Source organism: Schistocerca piceifrons, chromosome 6 (assembly GCF_021461385.2).
Source record: "Schistocerca piceifrons isolate TAMUIC-IGC-003096 chromosome 6, iqSchPice1.1, whole genome shotgun sequence".
Classification (NCBI taxonomy): Eukaryota; Metazoa; Arthropoda; class Insecta; order Orthoptera; family Acrididae; genus Schistocerca; species Schistocerca piceifrons.
Genome location: NC_060143.1, coordinates 10144993 through 10162365, shown reverse-complemented (window position 1 = coordinate 10162365; position 17373 = coordinate 10144993). Strand labels below are relative to the sequence as shown.

Below are 17373 nucleotides of genomic sequence, written 5' to 3'. Positions count from 1 at the left end.
TCATCTCAGAGTAACAGTTGCAACCTACGTCCTGATTATTTACTGAATGTACTCCAGTCTCTGTCTTCCTCTACAGATTTTACCCTCTACAGTTCCCTGTAGTACCATGGAAGTTGTTCCCAGAAGTATTAACAAATGTCCTATCATCCTGTCTCTTCTTTTTGTCAGTGTTTTCCTTATATTCCTTTCATTGCCAATTCTGTGGATAGCCTCTTCATTCCTTACCATATCAGTACACCTAACCTCCAGTGTTCTTTTGTAGCGCAACATCTCAAATATTTTGATTCTGTTTTCCCACGGTCCATGTGTCACTACTGTATAATGCAATGCTCCAACCTTACATTCTCCAAAATTTCTTCCTCAAATTAAAGTCTATGTTTGATGCTAGTTGACTACTCCTGGCCAGGAATGCCCTTTTCACCAATGCTAGTCTGCTTCTTATGTCCTCCTTGCTACGTCCATTATTTTGCTGCCTAGTAGCAGAATTCCCGAACTTCATCTACTTTGTGAGCCCCAGTTCTTATGTTCTCATTTCTGCTACTTCTCATTCCTTTTGTCTTTCTTCGATTTACTCTCAATCCTTATTCTATATTCATTAGACTGTTTACTCCATTCAGTAGATCCTGTAATTCTTCTTTACTTTCAATGAGTATAGCAATATCATCAGAAAATCTTATCATTGATGTCTTTTCACCTTGAATTTAATCCTACTCTTGAACCTTTCTTCCATCATTACTTCTTCAACGTTTAGATTGAACAGTTGGGGCGAGATCCTACATGCCTGTCTTACATCCTTTTTAATCCGAGCACTTCATTCTTGATCTTCCAGTTTTATTGTTCCATATTGGTTTGTGCACATATTGTTTATTACCTGCCTTTCTGTACTACTATTTTTCTCAGAATTTCAGACATCACGCATCTATTCTCATTGCTGAACATTTTTTCTGGGTCGGGACATCCTATGAACATGTCTTTATTTTTCTTTGGTCTTGCTTCCATTATCAAATGCAACATCAGCACTGCCTCTGTGCTTTTACCTTTTTTAAAGCCAAACTGATCATTACCTGACAGATCCTCAATGTTCTTTTCCATTTTTCTGTGTATTATGCTTGCCAGCAACTTGGAAGCATGACCTGTTACGCTGGTTGTGTGACTGTTCATGCACTTATCAATTTTTGCTGTCTTCAAAATTGTGTGGATGATGTCTTTCCAAAAGCATGGTGGTATATTGGCAGTCTCATACATTTGACATGCCAATGTGAATAGTTGTTTTGGTGCCACTTCCCCCAACTATTTTAGAAATTCTGAAGGAATGTTAACTATCCCTTCTGCCTTTTTTGATCTTAAGTCATCCAAAGCTCTTTCTAATTCAGCTTCTAATACTGAATCCCCAATCTCTTGTAAATCGACTCCTATTTCTTCTTCTATCGTGTCAACAGACACGTCTTCCCCCTCATAGGGGCTTTCAGCATACCTCTCTCATCTGCACTTAACAGTGGAATTCCCATTGCACTCTTAATTTTACCACTTTTGCTTTTAATTTTACCACTCTTGCTTTTAATTTTACCACTATTGCTTTTGATTTCACCAAAAGTTGTTCTAGCTTTTCTGTCTGCTGAGTCAGTCCTTCTGACAGTAACATTCTTTTCTTGCCCCCCACTCCCACCACGATTTCCTTACATTTTTCACGTAGCCATTTCACCGTAGCTTCCCTGCACTTCCTTTTTATTTTGTTCCTAAGTGACTTCTGTTTCTGTATTCCTGAATTTCCCTGCACATTTTTGTACTTGTGTTTTTTCGCAGTTACCTTTCTTGTACTTATGTTTTTGTTTCTAAATTCAGTGATTGCTCTTTTTAGAGATGTCCATTCATCTTCAACTGAACTGTCTACTGAGCTATCCATTATCACAGTATTTATAACCTCAGAGGACTTCAAGCATATTTCCTCATTCCTTAACACTTCCCTCTGCCACTTCTTTGTGCACTGATTCTTCCTGAGTAGTCTCTTAAATTTCAGCCTCCTCTTCATTATTACTAAATTGTGATCAGAGTCTATATCTGCTGCTAGTTATGCCTTACAATCCAGTATCTTATTTCGGAATCTCTGTCTGATCTTAATGTTATCTAAGTGTAGGGAGCAAATAGTTAGGTGTAGACCTTATTATTCCAGATTTTATCCACGTGGTGTGGTTTAGTTCTGCATTGACATTTTTTTTGTGGGCTCAGTCAATCCACTTTGGTGCATTAGATTCCACAGCCAGAGTAGAGCTCAAGAATCCCCTTGTGGGGATTTTTGCACAAGGTTGTTCTTTATTCATAGTTCTGCTGCAGTGTCCATTAGAAGTTGCTTGTAGCTTAAAAGTTCTGCTCAGGGTCATACCAACCTATGTTGGGAGTTCCATTACAGGGAAGAATGATGTTCACAAAATGTACTGTAAGGTTGTTGTTGGCCAACCTGTTCTTGGAAGTGGGAACTAATGGCCTCTGTCCGGTTCTAGGCACTTCAGTCTGGAACCGCGTGACCGCTATGGTCGCAGGTTCGAATCCTGCCTCAGGTGTGAATGTGTGTGCTGTCCTTAGGTTAGTTAGGTTTAAGTAGTTCTAAGTTCTAGGGGACTGATGACCACAGATGTTAAGTCCCATAGTGCTCAGAGCCATTTGAACCATTAATGGCCTCTGTTGTGGTTGAACTAGATTGTAGCCTCTATTCTTGTGAAAATTCCTCTAATACCATCTCCAGCAATTTGTACACTGTGCTGAGTAGTTTAATCAGGTAGTACCTGTGTGAATATTATTCGATATGGCTGGCTTAAGTGTGGTAACTATTTGTGTTCTCTTGAGGACGTTCAGAATGTTTATAATTTCATTAATTCACCCAGAGCTGATGATTTTGGTGGCACTGGATGTAACTGTCACCAGTCCTGAGTTGTAGACACAGCAGCCTTTCTTATCCACGATGATTGCTAGTAAGCCGTGGGGGTACTGACCAAAAATACGCATCCGCAGTGCTGTCCCTGGCGGGAGACGACGTAGAGCAGAACATAATGGCAGGTGAGAACTTGGATGGAGAGATGGAGCAGCATCTGCAGCTGGCACCTGTAGAGCAGCTCAGCAGGGCTACGAGAACCAATAGGACTCATCCGGTAGGCCATGAGGAGAAACTGTAATGCCTCCTCAGTGGGAAAGTCGTGCAGATATTTTTTCATTTGTGTTAATGGTGCAAACCATGTGCGTGGCCTCCTCGTTCAATAGAGGCTGAATGGGAGGGAAACGAACATGGCGAATGCCTGAATGCACTCAGAAATGCCTGGGACAGGAACTGAGGTCCATTGTCAAAAATGAGGCTAACCTGGAGACCTTCCACAAAAAAAAAATTCTGTGACTTTTGTGGTGGTCGAGAGGCACCGGACCATGTATGGAAAATACAAAAATAAGTAACTGACAGTCAGCCAAAAAAACATTCAGAAATGTATTTGTAAAATCAACATGGATATGTTCCCAGGGCTGGATTGCTGGGATCATGGGAAGAATGAAACTTCAGGAGTTGCCTGTTAACTAGCACACTGGGAACATGCAGCAACCAAATGCTCCAGCTTCTGGTCAGTGCTGAGCCGGTACACTTGTCTTCGAGCCAAGTCTTTATCACGGGAAACACCCCAGTGACCCTCAAGTAACAGCTGTAAGACCTCCCGCCATAGACTCCCCAGAATAACCCCCCTGGGAGCTACGTTATTTGTGGAGAGGAGGAGGACCCAGTGTAAGAAGACCAAGAGATGATGGCACCAGACAAAGTAGTTATGAAGCAGATCGGAAGTACAGCCCAGAGTATGAGATGACCGAGCCTGCTGGACGTCGCAGACAACCTGCTTGAGAGGAGTGTCAGACACTGTGTCCTTGGCATTCGGGTACTAGTGATCGGAAACTGCATGTGATGCTATTTCAGATAGTGTTGATAAATGGTGGAGGGGGGAGGGGAGTGGGGGCACTTTCCACACCAAACATCAACTGTTGATACAGGCCAAAAGATGTATTAAGACCCATGATACATGTGGACTTGTCATCCAGGGGTAACCAGTGACATGCTTCAGAAAGATCAAGTTTTGAGGAGAATTGACCCCCTGGTAAGTGTGTGAACAGCTTGTCTGGACATGGCAATGGGTATGTGTCAACTACGGACTGTGAATTCACGGTGGTCTTAAAACTGCTCCAAAGTCACAATGCAGTTTACCAGAGGATTTAATGATGATAGGGATGACAAGGGGTGTGGCCTATTCATGGGAGGAAATGATGCAAACCATCCAACACTGCCTTGACTTGGGAGTGTAGGGGTACAGTACTCTGCCAGTCTAGGATGAGCTGACTAGTTAACGTTATGTGTGCCTGATAGTCTGTGGTGCATCCTAGGCCTTTGCAAAGATATCCTGAAATTCTGAGCACAGAGATCCCAATGATTGGTAGGGGATTTTGGCAGATACCAACTGAATGGAGTCCGTGACTGAAAAGCCAAAGGCCTGAAAAGTATCAAACCTGAAAAGATTTGCTGAACCAGCATTGTGGATTACAATAAGGGTAATTGGCTGACTCATTAATCAATAGGTAACATCAGCTGTGAATTGGCCAAGCAAAGGGTTTGGCTGTTTACCTTATCCCTGCAGGCACCTGTTTACCAGTGACAGCAGCGTAGAGTTGAAGTCTGAATATGTTTGGGCATTAAGCAAGGAAACTGCTGTGCCGCTGTCTACCTACACGTGCAACCGTCGTGAGAGAACCAAAACCTCAATAAAAAGCTTGTTGGAACCCTGATTGGTAACTGACCCTGACAATGATGCTTCCTGGATTCCATAGCCATTTTCTCTGATGCTGCATTCTGTGCAGTTGACCTCTAGACTACCTGGCCTTTTTTTGACACTTAGAACAGATAGCTCAGCATTGGGGACACACTGATCTGTCATGTTGGGAGTAAAAAGATGCACTTTATGGCAACAGAGATGGCAGCTGGAACATTGATCATGTGCTGTGCGGGAGCCACTGGATTGGCCAGCTTGCAGTGCCATGATATTGTCCTCCCTGGACACAGTGTAAGCTGCTGGGCAACCCTGTACCACGGCAATGCTGAACCATGTTCCCTGCTGCTGACTAGTGGCATGTGATGTAATACAACTGGGCAGTGGTCAAAACCTCTTCAAAGGAGGGGTTTTGTAATTGGAGGGCATGTTGAGGGATTTCCTTGTCGAGGGTGGAGTGGATGTTGTCGAGGATGGAGTGGATGATAACTTTGCGAACCATGATGTCTGCATATGACTCTTTTGACTTGCCTGTGACAAAATGGCACTTGCTACTAACGCCATGGAGGGATGTGGCCCAGGAATGATAAGACTGTTGGGGGCCACTTCTTCTAGTGGTAAAATTCAACTTGAGCAACCACGATGTGCACGCGGCAGTGATAATGGGAAGACAGTAAAGTGCATAAATTGTCAAACGAGAACGAAGACTGTTCCTGCAATGTGACCAACTGCCACAACACCTGATACAAGGTGCGATAAATCCGTGACAGAAACAGTACACAAGTTACCTACACATCCATAACTTGGAGGGTGTGGAAATGTTACCATAGACCGTGTTTGTACATTTCCAAATCTTCTGCTGCCTCATCAGATGGCAGGAATAGAGTAGCAAGCTTAGCTGGAGATGAAGGCACAGAGAGCAATGCTGACACAGCCTGTTGCATGATAGTAAGAAGTTCCATCTGTTGTTGACCACCGTTTGAAGCAGAGACTCCATGTCACAAAAAGACACAAAAAGCAACTGCACAAGGGAACACATGAAAAAAAAGACCTACTCTTTGCTAGTGTGTTCTGACAACAAGAACACAGAGATAGTAACAGACACATCACCTTATTACATCTAGAATACTTGTACAAGAGGACAATTGCCAGAAAGTGGCTTAACTACTAGTCCAATAAACTGGTTGAATGTCAACATATGTCTGAGAGCGAGGTTGGCCGGGCCGGCCCTATAAGCCATCTGCTGGCCGGTAGAGTGCATTACAGAGAGGCTGCATGCGCATCCAAGAGTGGAGGCCTCTGTCAGTGCTAGTGCCTATTGAGTTGTGTGGCACACTGTACAGCTGCTTTCCTGGATCGTGAGTGCAGAATCTACATGGGCCACCACACCTCTCAAGTACAGTGTTTTCAATGTCCATTCATACATAGGTTGTTATGCCAGAGGTTGAGTAGTACAGGCTCTTGTATACATCTGTCTATTTGTCTGTCTATCTAACCTCTCATCTTACACTGTATTTCATTTTCAGTGTGTGTTTCTTACACTTGGGTGACATTAATCGCATTATCTTTTAAAGTTTCATGTAGGTGCTGACAATTTTGTTTTGCTTATGCCTTCAACATTTAATTGACAGAGTGAGATCATTGAGCCAAGATATTTTGCCTTATGGTCTTTTAGACAATCTTTTCATGTATTTTTGGGAGTCATTGCGATTTGCAGTAACCAGGAGGTTCAAGGATTATCTTGTAGCCAGTATTATGCTAGTTGATGTAATTAATAACAAGTGCTGTCCAAGGTGCATCATGAGGTGGTGAACAGTGTCGTGATATGTGCATAAACATCCATTAAATTAAGCATGAAAACTATGTCATTAACTAAAATAAATGATTTTATTTTCATGGCTGGGGTTCACAGTCATGTAAGACTTTTTGAGAGACATATTTGTGTCATTTGGCAGTTAAAAAATAAATTCATTATAAAATATGCTGTCACTATTCTGAGTGTTTAGCCATTTTAGAGCAGAATACAGTGAACATTTTGTGCTTAAGCACACGTCAAAATTTTAAAAATTTCAGACGTGTCATTCATACATCACCCACCCTATATGTCATGGTGATATACATCCTTGTCTGATATTTTTAAAAAATTATCATGCTTAAGCCCAAAATAATCACTGTATTCCACCTGTAAATGGCAAAACAGCTGAAATTGCAATTGCAAATTTTATAAATAAATAATTTTTGAAGTGAAAGGCGTTGTAATCTCCTTAACAAAAGAAAATGAAGGAATCTGTTATGAGACTGGTATAGTCATTTATTGATGATTAAAGTGTGATATCAATAAAAGGGAATAACAATTAGAGATTTTTGTCTCTCACACTGTTGCTAAAAAATTTGTTACGAGCTTAAAGGGGAATGTCAATATCTAATCAAAGACCAAAGAAAGGTAGGTACATGGGCTACAGGTTGTTGAGCAATAAGTAAATCTGAGACTCTCTTGTAATATTTTTTTACTGTTACTATATTATTTGACATAAGCAGTGAAATTAACGTGGTTACCAAAGTTACACAGCGGTTTGTTGTAGCATTGATTAAGTTCTTCCATTTCATTGTGCTGAGAAATGGGACACTTCTTTTCAAGCTGCTGTTTTAGCTTTTATTTCTTTATCTTTTGAAGTTCATGCTGTACATAGATGTTTATCCAGTAGGTTTAAGGTAAAGCTGCATGTTAAATAGTTACATTTATTGTCCAGATTGCGACTCGCACAAAAAAGTCTCATCAATATACTGAATTTCACTGGCTGAACTAATATATGACATATTAACACAAAGATTTAACCTGTCTTTCTCTATTTCTTATGTTTTAAGATTACAGATAAATTTTCCACTTATAAAAAAGTAGACACTTTGATATTAGGTGAACGGGAATCATCTTACTTGTGTCACACCATAGTTAATTTTACACTGTGGTCTTCATCTTAATGTCTTCTAACACACTCAAAAAAAAGGGTGCTAAGGCAATCTGATTTCTCTATGAATTGCCCATCATGCGTACACAGTAACAAGAGAGAGGGAGTAGATTTATATTTATGGTTGGGAACACTAGGAAATAATTAACTATAAAATGAAATTATACACTGATGGCAACTAGTCTGTCTTTGGTAATTATTTATGTTAACGTTCCTTGCATTGGTGTTTAATTTGTAGTGATTTCTTCTTCATTTATCCTGTGTAGCTCCATCTGTCATGTTTGTACTATTTCATTTTGGATTATTCATTTATAATTTCACAAACATAGTCCCTTGCTGCTAATTTAATTCCAATCATACTCTTTGGTGTACTATTTAAATGGAACAGCAGTCTTCCTTTTGCACCTCAGGCTCATTGTCATCATCTTACACTTTCATCATTTTAATTGGAATGTTACATCACTGATGCCTTATGATGATTTACCATTGCTGCTTGGCTTATAGTCATGCGTGCAAATTTCTGGAGGCATATGTTCAATTCTAAGAACATTTATTAATTTCATTGGTAAAATATTCTTCAGTTCTGTTAAATGTGCTTTGGTCATTGTTCACTATTTCTCTTTTAAGATTAAATGATGGCGATTAACACTCATAACATCATAGATTTTCTGTTATCGCCTTTTACATCTTTGTTGCCTTCTTGCCATTAATTTCCCACATATTTACCTTCTTTTGATTATTTCCATTTTTAAAATTTATTTATTTATTTTTGTATTGGTGAGCATCTCAAGAAATAATTTTGGTTTTATTGATAGAGCAAGTAATAATTTAAAAATATATGTTTTTTAAAACTTTTTTAATGAGTCCTCATAAATCTTTTGTCATAAGTGCTTAACCACACTTGCAAAGCAAGGAGCCTAACTGAAAAATGGGGAAAAGAGCAAAGGATGATTTTTACCCATTTGCTTTGACCCACGATATCATATTTTGAGTAAACAGGATAGTTTACACAAGTTACTAAGACAACCACAGATAACATTTAATAACAAGTCAGTTACATTCTTTAAAATGGTGACCACAAGACAGACCATTATGGTTAGAAACAAACCTAAAAAATACATGAAATATTTCAGTTACCTAATAAAATGAAATTAATGGGACAGCAGTAGGAATCAGGGAGTCTTGAGCAACAATCGCAGAATTGGAATCGAATTTTTCACTTGACCTATACATCTCAGATGAAGATAGTTATATCAGACAGCCCCACTCACCACCCACACCTGGAAAATAAACAAATGGAAAAAAATGAGAAAAGGCACACACACAAAATCCTCTACAATAAATTGAACAAAAAAATGCAGAAAACACAAATTAAAATTGAATATTTTGCTGGACCTGTGTAGCTCAAACGGAAACAGGGATACCAGGCACACCTCCACAAAACAACATCATAATCAAAAAATAATACACACATATTCTTCCAGGTTAAACCAAATGAAAATAAAAGAAAAACACACAAATGGAATCGCAGCATACGCTGGAACTATATAACTTGAATGATGACAGTGATACAAGACAACCACCAAAAAAGAACTAGATAGTTGAGAAACTGCACACATGATAGCCTATAGAGTAAACTGAACAAAAAATTGCACAATTGGAATGGAATTTTTCGCTTGACCTATGTAGCTCAAACAAAGACAGAAATACCAGACACACCAATACAAAATGAGGACATAACTGAAAAATAACACAGAAAAATTCCCTAAGAATAAACCTAGAAAATCCAAATATTTTTAAAACCTTTTTTTCACTAATGACCATTTGAACTGTGCCCTTAGTTTTGTGTATGACCTCACCTTCAACAAGCTCGCCACATTACTAAAAGAGCCAAGTAATAATAAGAAACAACAGGATAATTGTAATTACTAATTGTTCCACTCACAACAATTTAACTTGTGCTGTTAAGTTCATGCCTAATATCACCCATGGAAATCATGTTAAATACAGAAAGAAACAGCCAAATATTTGTGAAAAAAAATAAAAGTACAATCTTTACGTTTCTCTATCAACAATTTAAGCTGCGCTCTCAGGTTTCACCCAGACCACACCCTTGTACATCACGACATATTTGGAATAAGTAGCATAATTTACAAACACTACAGATTATGGTAGTAACTAGGAAAGCCACGGATAACATTCAGTAACAGAACACTTACATCATTCGTACTGTAAACTCATGACGTCTCACAGGACTGCAGGGTTCAAAGCAGATGGGTGGAATCTTACCGTGCACTTCACACGAAAAATGAATAAATTGACAATGTAGTTTTATTAATTCGAAACTTGTTTGAATGGACCATAAAATAATTATCAGTTTTCAAGATAATAAATGTTCAGCAAAATCTTCTGTGTAAATAGATGAGAAACCGAAGGTCACTGCTGTTATAGAATTGTTGAGTTATCCTCTCATGTGTCATCGGTTGGTTCTTGTAGGCAACAGACAGACAGTTATGTACATCATTGGTTTAATTAATGAGAAGATAATTGTGGTATAATTATTTATTATTACATCAGAACCTTAGATTTTTCAGTGATGTATACTAAATATAGATTTCTCTGCAACACTTTTTTAAAATTATTTTACAGCAGTTTTAAGTCTTGGTTCTGATACAAGGAACCCTCTTGCTCCTGGTCGACCAAAGTGTAACAGCATCTTGCACCTCTTTGGGGAATGGTTGTTCGAAGCAGCTAACATAGGATGTGAGGGTGCGTTCCAGAACAGGTCAGCTGCCGCAAGTAAGTTTTTAAGTGCCAAACTATGAATAATTTAAATTACCGTTACTTTAAGAGTAAAGGAGACCACTCACCAAAAAGCCAAAGCATTGAGTCATTGAGAGATGCATACACAATAAAAAGAGTGAGCGTGATAGCTATTGAAGTAAATCCACTTTCAATCTCAAGCAGTACAAACCACACACACACACACACACACACACACACACACACACACACACACACACACACACACACAGAATCAAACACTTGTGCCCCTGCAGAGTGCTGGCTGGACACACAGTGCTAAAGGATTAATTCCGAAAAGTAGCAAGTTTTCTGTCTTTTCTGTGTGTGTGCCTTCCTATGGCTCAGACTCATCACTTCTGCTCTTTGGTGAGTGGTCCCCTTTACTTCTAAAGTATTTACATTCTAACAGATATTCCCTGTGATACACTACTGGCTATCAAAATTGCTACACCAAGAAGAAATGCAGATGATAAACGGGTATTCATTGGACAAATATATTATACTAGAACTGACATGTGATTACATTTTCACACAATTTGGGTGCATAGATCCTGAGAAAGCAGTACCCAGAACAACAACCTCAGGCCGTAATAACGGCCTTGATACGCCTAGGCATTGAGTCAAACAGAGCTTGGATGGCGTGTACAGATACAGCTGCCCTTGCAGCTTCAACACGATACCACAGTTCATCAAGAGTAGTGGCTCGCGTATTGTGACGAGCCAGTTGCTCGGCTGCCATTGACCAGAAGTTTTCAATTGGTGAGAGATTTGGAGAATGTGCTGTCCAGGGCAGCAGTCAATCATTTTCTGTATCCAGAAAGCCCCGTACAGGACCTGCAACATGTAGTCATGCATTATCCTGCTGAAATGTAGGGTTTCACAGGGATCAAATGAAGGGAAGAGCCATGGGTCGTAACATATCTGAAATGTAATGTCCACTGTTCAAAGTTCCATCAATGCGAACAAGAGGTGACCGAGACGTGTAACCAGTGGCATCCCATACCATCATGCCAGGTGATACGCCAGTATGGCGATGATGAATACATGCATCCAGTGTGCGTTCACCGCGATGTCGCCAAACACGGATGCGACCATCATGATGCTGTAAACAGAACCTGGATTCATCCGAAAAAATGACGTTTTGCTATTCGTACACCCAGGTTCATCGTTGAGTACACCATCGCAGGCGCTCCTGTCTGTGATGCAGCATCAAGGGTAACTGCAGCCATGGTCTCCGAACTGATAGTCCACGCTGCTGTAAACGTCGTCGAACTGTTCGTGCAGATGGTTGTTGTCTTGCAAACATCCCCATCTGTTGACTCAGGGATCGAGACGTGGCTGCACGATCCATTACAGCCATGCAGATAAGATGCCTGTCATCTTGACTGCTAGTGATACGAGGCTGTTGGGATCCAGCACGGCGTTCCGTATTACCCTTCTGAACCCACCGATTCCATATTCTGCTAACAGTCATTGGATCTCGACCAACGCGAGCAACAATGTCGCGATGCGATAAACTGCAATTGCGATAGGCTACAATCCGAACTTTATCAAAGTCGGAAACGTGATGGTACACATTTCTCCTCCTTACATGAGGCATCGCAACAACGTCTCACCAGGCAATGCCGGTCAACTGCTGTTTGTGAATGAGAAATCTGTTGGAAACTTTCCTCATGTCAGCACGTTGCAAGTGTCGCCACCAGCGCCAACCTTGTGTGAATGCTCTGAAAAGCTAATCATTTGCATATTACAGCGTCTTTTTCCTATCAGTTAAATTTCGCGTCTGTAGCACGCCATCTTCTTTGTGTTGCTATTTTAATAATGGCCAGTAGTGTAATAATTTAAATTACTTTCTTGAGTTTCTTACAAACATTTTAAATTATGGAGAACTGTTCTAAATAGCTTGTAATGGAAAACTTGGTGCTAAGTGATTATATAATTCTGTTGAAATGTGGAATATTCCAACATGAGAAATGTATCTTTTGCAAGTCCAAAATGAACTCATAGAGTCACTATATGATGATGACACAGGAAAATACCACAAAATACCATTCAGTCAGTCATAATTGAAAAAGATCACAATTGCAGACTGGATTGTTGAGATCAAGCCATATTTCACAGCCGCACCAACTAGGTGAACAGACACTGACTACTAGTTGCTGGATACCAGAACAAACACTAGTGGATTTCTTGGTGTTGTGTGTCATATATAGATATAACCTATAATTAACCCACTTCACAAACTACCCAGAATCCTTACAAAGCACTGCTTACTCTGTTATCTGTGCTACTGCCATAAAATTTAATTAATAAGATGTATTGTTATTTGTAGTAAATTTCTGATCAAGTACCTCCAAATTTCTGTAATTAATAACTACATGATGTTCAGAAAATCCATTTGGTAGTAAACAGGTTTATGAAACTTTACAAATAATGTAAGAAAACTTTCATAGTTACTTTAATGAACACTTTTTTTTTTCTTTAGTGGTAATAATCACAGAACATAAATAAAAAGTGCCCAATTGTCATCAACAGTGATTTCTTACATAGTTGTTTCTTTGTGTTTTGTGTGGGTTTCAAAAACCCTGAAACCACAGTGGATTTGGTTTTTCTGGTAATCCGTGGCTGTACAGCTGATGGAGAAATTCACTCGATTGGACAGAGAAGTAAACTGCAGATCATTCAAAGCCCTTCGTGGCTTTCTGTACAGCATCATTAGCTTTGTGGCCAATAGGCTCTCCAATTAGCTTTCATTTACAGTATGATGTAAAGCTGTGGATCTGCTGCTGTTGCTCCAGGAGACAGACGAACTTAGCCTCCATGCTACCGAGCCTTTTACCTCGTCACCAATGCTATAGCTGCGAGCAACCGGTGAGGGGTGCGTGGCAGAGAATGGAGACACGAAGCTACCAGGTGGGGGAGCCGCTGGAGGTACCTCTAACTACAAACACACAGGACAGACAAACAAGTAGGGGGCGACACACACTACAACTGACCACTACACAATATGAAGCAAGCAAGCAAGAACTGAGATGATAAACTTGGTGAGACAACAACAATGCAGGAACACTCCAAACAGTGGCAGTAGGTATATCAATGTGCGGAACTGGAACGCAGGATGGCTGAGATGCACACGTGAACTGTGGCAAGCACCAGACTGCCAGGGTAGCGCCATGCGGACATCTAAATGCCTGACTGTGGGAAGCGCCATCGGCCGTGGATTTCACACGGTAAGGAAAGTGGCGCATTTGCACGGCATAGCTCGTGCCACAGGTGCACACCAGAGCACTGACACCTCAAGTGGGTATCCAAGTGTATACCCTCAGCACGCATTCAACTTCCGCTCCTTCCGACTCCAGACCTCTTCACCCCAAAACCTGTGCGTAGAGGTGGGGTGGAAACACCCGGGACAGTGCTGTGGTGGATGGAAGGAGGGAACGGGGGGAGACCCTGTGGCGTTGACCACCAGCGGTGGCTTGGCAGGACCATCCATGGGATCCACCAAAACTTCACTGGAGGGGCAGGACATCGCATGGTGTTTTCAATGCGGGAAGGACTGCTGGTGTGCCTGCAGGGAGCCGGTGCCCGTTGGCAGTGGGGCTGACTCGAGGGCATCCCGCAAACCAGAGGGGGGCGGCGGGGGGGGGGGGGGGGGGGGGGTTGGAGAATGTGAGGTGCCATGAAGGGGTACGAGGCTGGAGTTGGTTATGGTGGCACCCCTGGAGCCCCTTCTGTGTCTGTACGAGAGTTGGTTATGGTGGCACCACTGGAGCCCCTTCTGTGTCTGTACCAGAGTTTGTTATGGTGGCATCACTGGAGCCCCTCCATACGTCGTGACTACTGTGGTGGGAGTCCAAGCAGCCTTGCCCCCATACGAGTAAGCCCACACGACTGTGCCCAGGGTGTAGCGCTGAGAGGGTCGGAAGTGGGGTTCAGATGGTGTGAGCAGATGGAGCAGGGTCCATGGTTGCTGCCCATGGAGGAATTTGGCAGGACTATGACCATCAACCGTCTTGGTGTGATTAGGGTTCAGGAATAAGATGAGGACCAACATGGTGGCAGAGGATTTCACCACTTTTGTCAGCTGTTGTTTAAACATCCTGACCAGTTGCTCTGTAGTGCCATTGGAGGACAGATGGAACAGAGGGGTGCAGATGTGTTTGGTACCATTGGCCTCACAGAGCGTGTGAAGGAGGCTGCTGTGAATTGGGCTCCATTATCGGAGACCAAGGTACAAGACAGGCCTTTGATGGGGAGAACATGAGCCAAGGCTATAAGTGTGGCATGGTGGACGCCATGTGCACCACATACAGGTATGTGGACTATGCATCCACAATGAGTAACCACATTGATCCCAAGAATGGGTCCAGAAAATCGAGATGGATGCAGTCCCAGGGCCGACAAGGCATGGGCCAGGGGGCAAATGATTGTGGCAGGCTGGCCTGGTGACGCGCACACACTGTGCACCCACAGATCAAGAGTTCGATCTTGCCACCGATGCCAGGCCTGTACACATGCCGGCAAGACAATGCCTTCATACTGGACATTCCCCGGTGTCTGCGGTGTAGCAAGCGTAGATTGCAGTGGCACAAATAGGGTGGGATGATCACAACTGAGTACTTGTGGGAGAGGTGCTGCCAGGGGCTGAATTCAGTTTTCAACCAGAGAGTCAGATAGGTGGGCCAACCATGGGTCACATAGCGGAGAACATAGCGCAGAACGGGTGTGCTGCGTATGCCAGAGGTGATCAGTGCAGCCGTGATGGAAAATCCATCCAGTGTATCTTGGTGGGCCGTATCAGTGTGAAAGCAGAGGACTTTCTGGTTGAACTTGGGATCAGGGCGTGGGAGGATACGTGACAAGACATCGACGTTGGAGTGTTGAGAGGTGGGCTTATATTGGATAATGTAAGTATAATTGTGTAAGAACAGCGCCCAGTGCTGGAGACATTGAGCAGTTCACTCAGGGAGGTGTGTGTGCGTGTGTGTGTGTGTGTGCGTGTGTGTGTGTGTGTGGGGCGAAGAGGGCAACCAAAGGCTTGTGATCAATGAGGAGAGTGAACTTCGTCCCAGGCAGGTAAATGTGAAACTTTTGAATGGCGAACACAATCACTAGAGGCTCTTTCTCATTCTGAGCATAATTACTCTGTGCTGGGGATAGTGTCCGGGATGCATATGCAATGGGCTGTTCTGAGCCATCCACATTCCTGTGAGCCAGGACTGCCCCAATAGTATAGGCCGAAGCATTGGGCACCACAACCAAGGGGCTAATGGAGAGAGGGGTTCAGACAAGGGGTGGACTTGAGCATAGTTTTCAAGCGGAGAAAAGCATGATCACAGGCAGGAGTCCAGTTAATGGCACCCCTTTGCGACACAAGTGATTGAGAGGCTGTGCAACATCAGCAGCCAGGGTAAAAACTTTAAGTAGCTGTTAATCTTGCCCAAAAAAGCCTGGAGGTCAGATAAATCCTTGGGGCGGGGAAGGGCATTTATGGCCGCAAAGTTGTGATCTGTGCCCCAGGTATTCGACTTCTGGTTGAAAGAAACTACACTTTTCCAGCCAAGAACATAAGCATGCATCCTGCAGAGCATGAAAACAGGTATCAAGGTTATGCATATGCTTGTGGCGTGTATGGCCAGTGAGCAAGATGTCATCGAGATAATTGACACAAGCCGGGATGGGCCATGTGAGCTTTTCCAGGTACCTATTGAAAATTCCCGGCACCAAGGAAATACCAAATGGAAGGCCCTTGTATTTATATAATCTGAAAGGCGTGTTGATGACCACAATGTTCTGGGATTCCTCATCTAAGGGTAATTGGTGGTAAGCCTCCGTCAGCTTGATCTTAAAGAGATCTTGGAGAAGTACTCGCCATGAGCAAGTCCGAGAAGGTCTTCCTGCCAGGGACTGGGTAAGTTACAACCAGGGATTGTGCATTGATTGTAACTCCGAAATCCCCACATATGCAATCCACCACCACCAAGGGAGCCACCCAGGCACTCGCCTACATGGGCTCAATGATGCCAGCAGCCTGGAGTTGATTGAGTTCTTGCTTGACTGCTGGATGCAAGGCCACAGGATTGGGTCAAGTCTGAAAGAACTGCAGCTGGGCAATGTGTGCCTGGAAGTCCGAAGCACACCCTTAGTCAGACTGAAAGAGAGAGGCGTAGGCCGGCCACAGATCGTCAAGGTCCTGGAATGGGACGACAGTGGAAATGACCTTATCTTCATCAGAAATCAAAATGCCAAACAGAATGAAAGCATCGAGTGCAAAAATGTTTGAAGCCAAGGGATGGTCAACCACCAGTAGAGTCAGGAGCCGGGGAACATGTTTATAGGTGGCCGCTATCGAGAACTGCCCACAGAGGGGGATAGAACCATCACTGTAAGCGACCAAACACCAAGAGGTGGAAGACAGCTCCGGGAAACCCAGGCGTGTATGCATCGCCAGATTGATCAAGGTGACGGTGGCCCCGTGTCAACCTGGAAATGAACGTCCATGTAAAAAATGTGGAGTGTGAGGAACAACTTCCATGTCAATGGGGCGACCAGTGGGATGACTGACTGCAGCATGCGCACGGTATCCTGATGCCCTGTGGGTGGGGAGTGAGAGTGGGATGAGTGGCTGCAACAGACAAAACGGAGATGGTCATCTTTCTGACAGAACATGCACATCTTCCAGTGATGGGGACAGTCTGTGCAAGAGTGGGTGGAAAAGCATCATGGGCGAGGGGGAAGCGATCCATGCGACCACCAAATGAGGTGGGACTGGTGGCTCTGAAGCCATAGAGACATTGGTCTCTGTGGGCTGTACCGTG

General features: G+C 42.7%; 1 protein-coding gene across 10 annotated transcripts in view; it reads left to right on the top strand.

The window, feature by feature from the left end:
• The window catches only part of LOC124802474 (ral GTPase-activating protein subunit beta), a 398111-nt gene that overhangs the window by 130067 nt on the left and 250671 nt on the right, over window positions 1-17373 (top strand). For all 10 annotated transcript variants that reach the window (XM_047263273.1, XM_047263271.1, XM_047263272.1 and 7 more), the window contains one exon: window positions 10400-10549. In XM_047263273.1, coding sequence (XP_047119229.1) covers window positions 10400-10549 — 150 coding nt within the window. The remainder of the gene's footprint in view (window positions 1-10399; window positions 10550-17373) is intronic.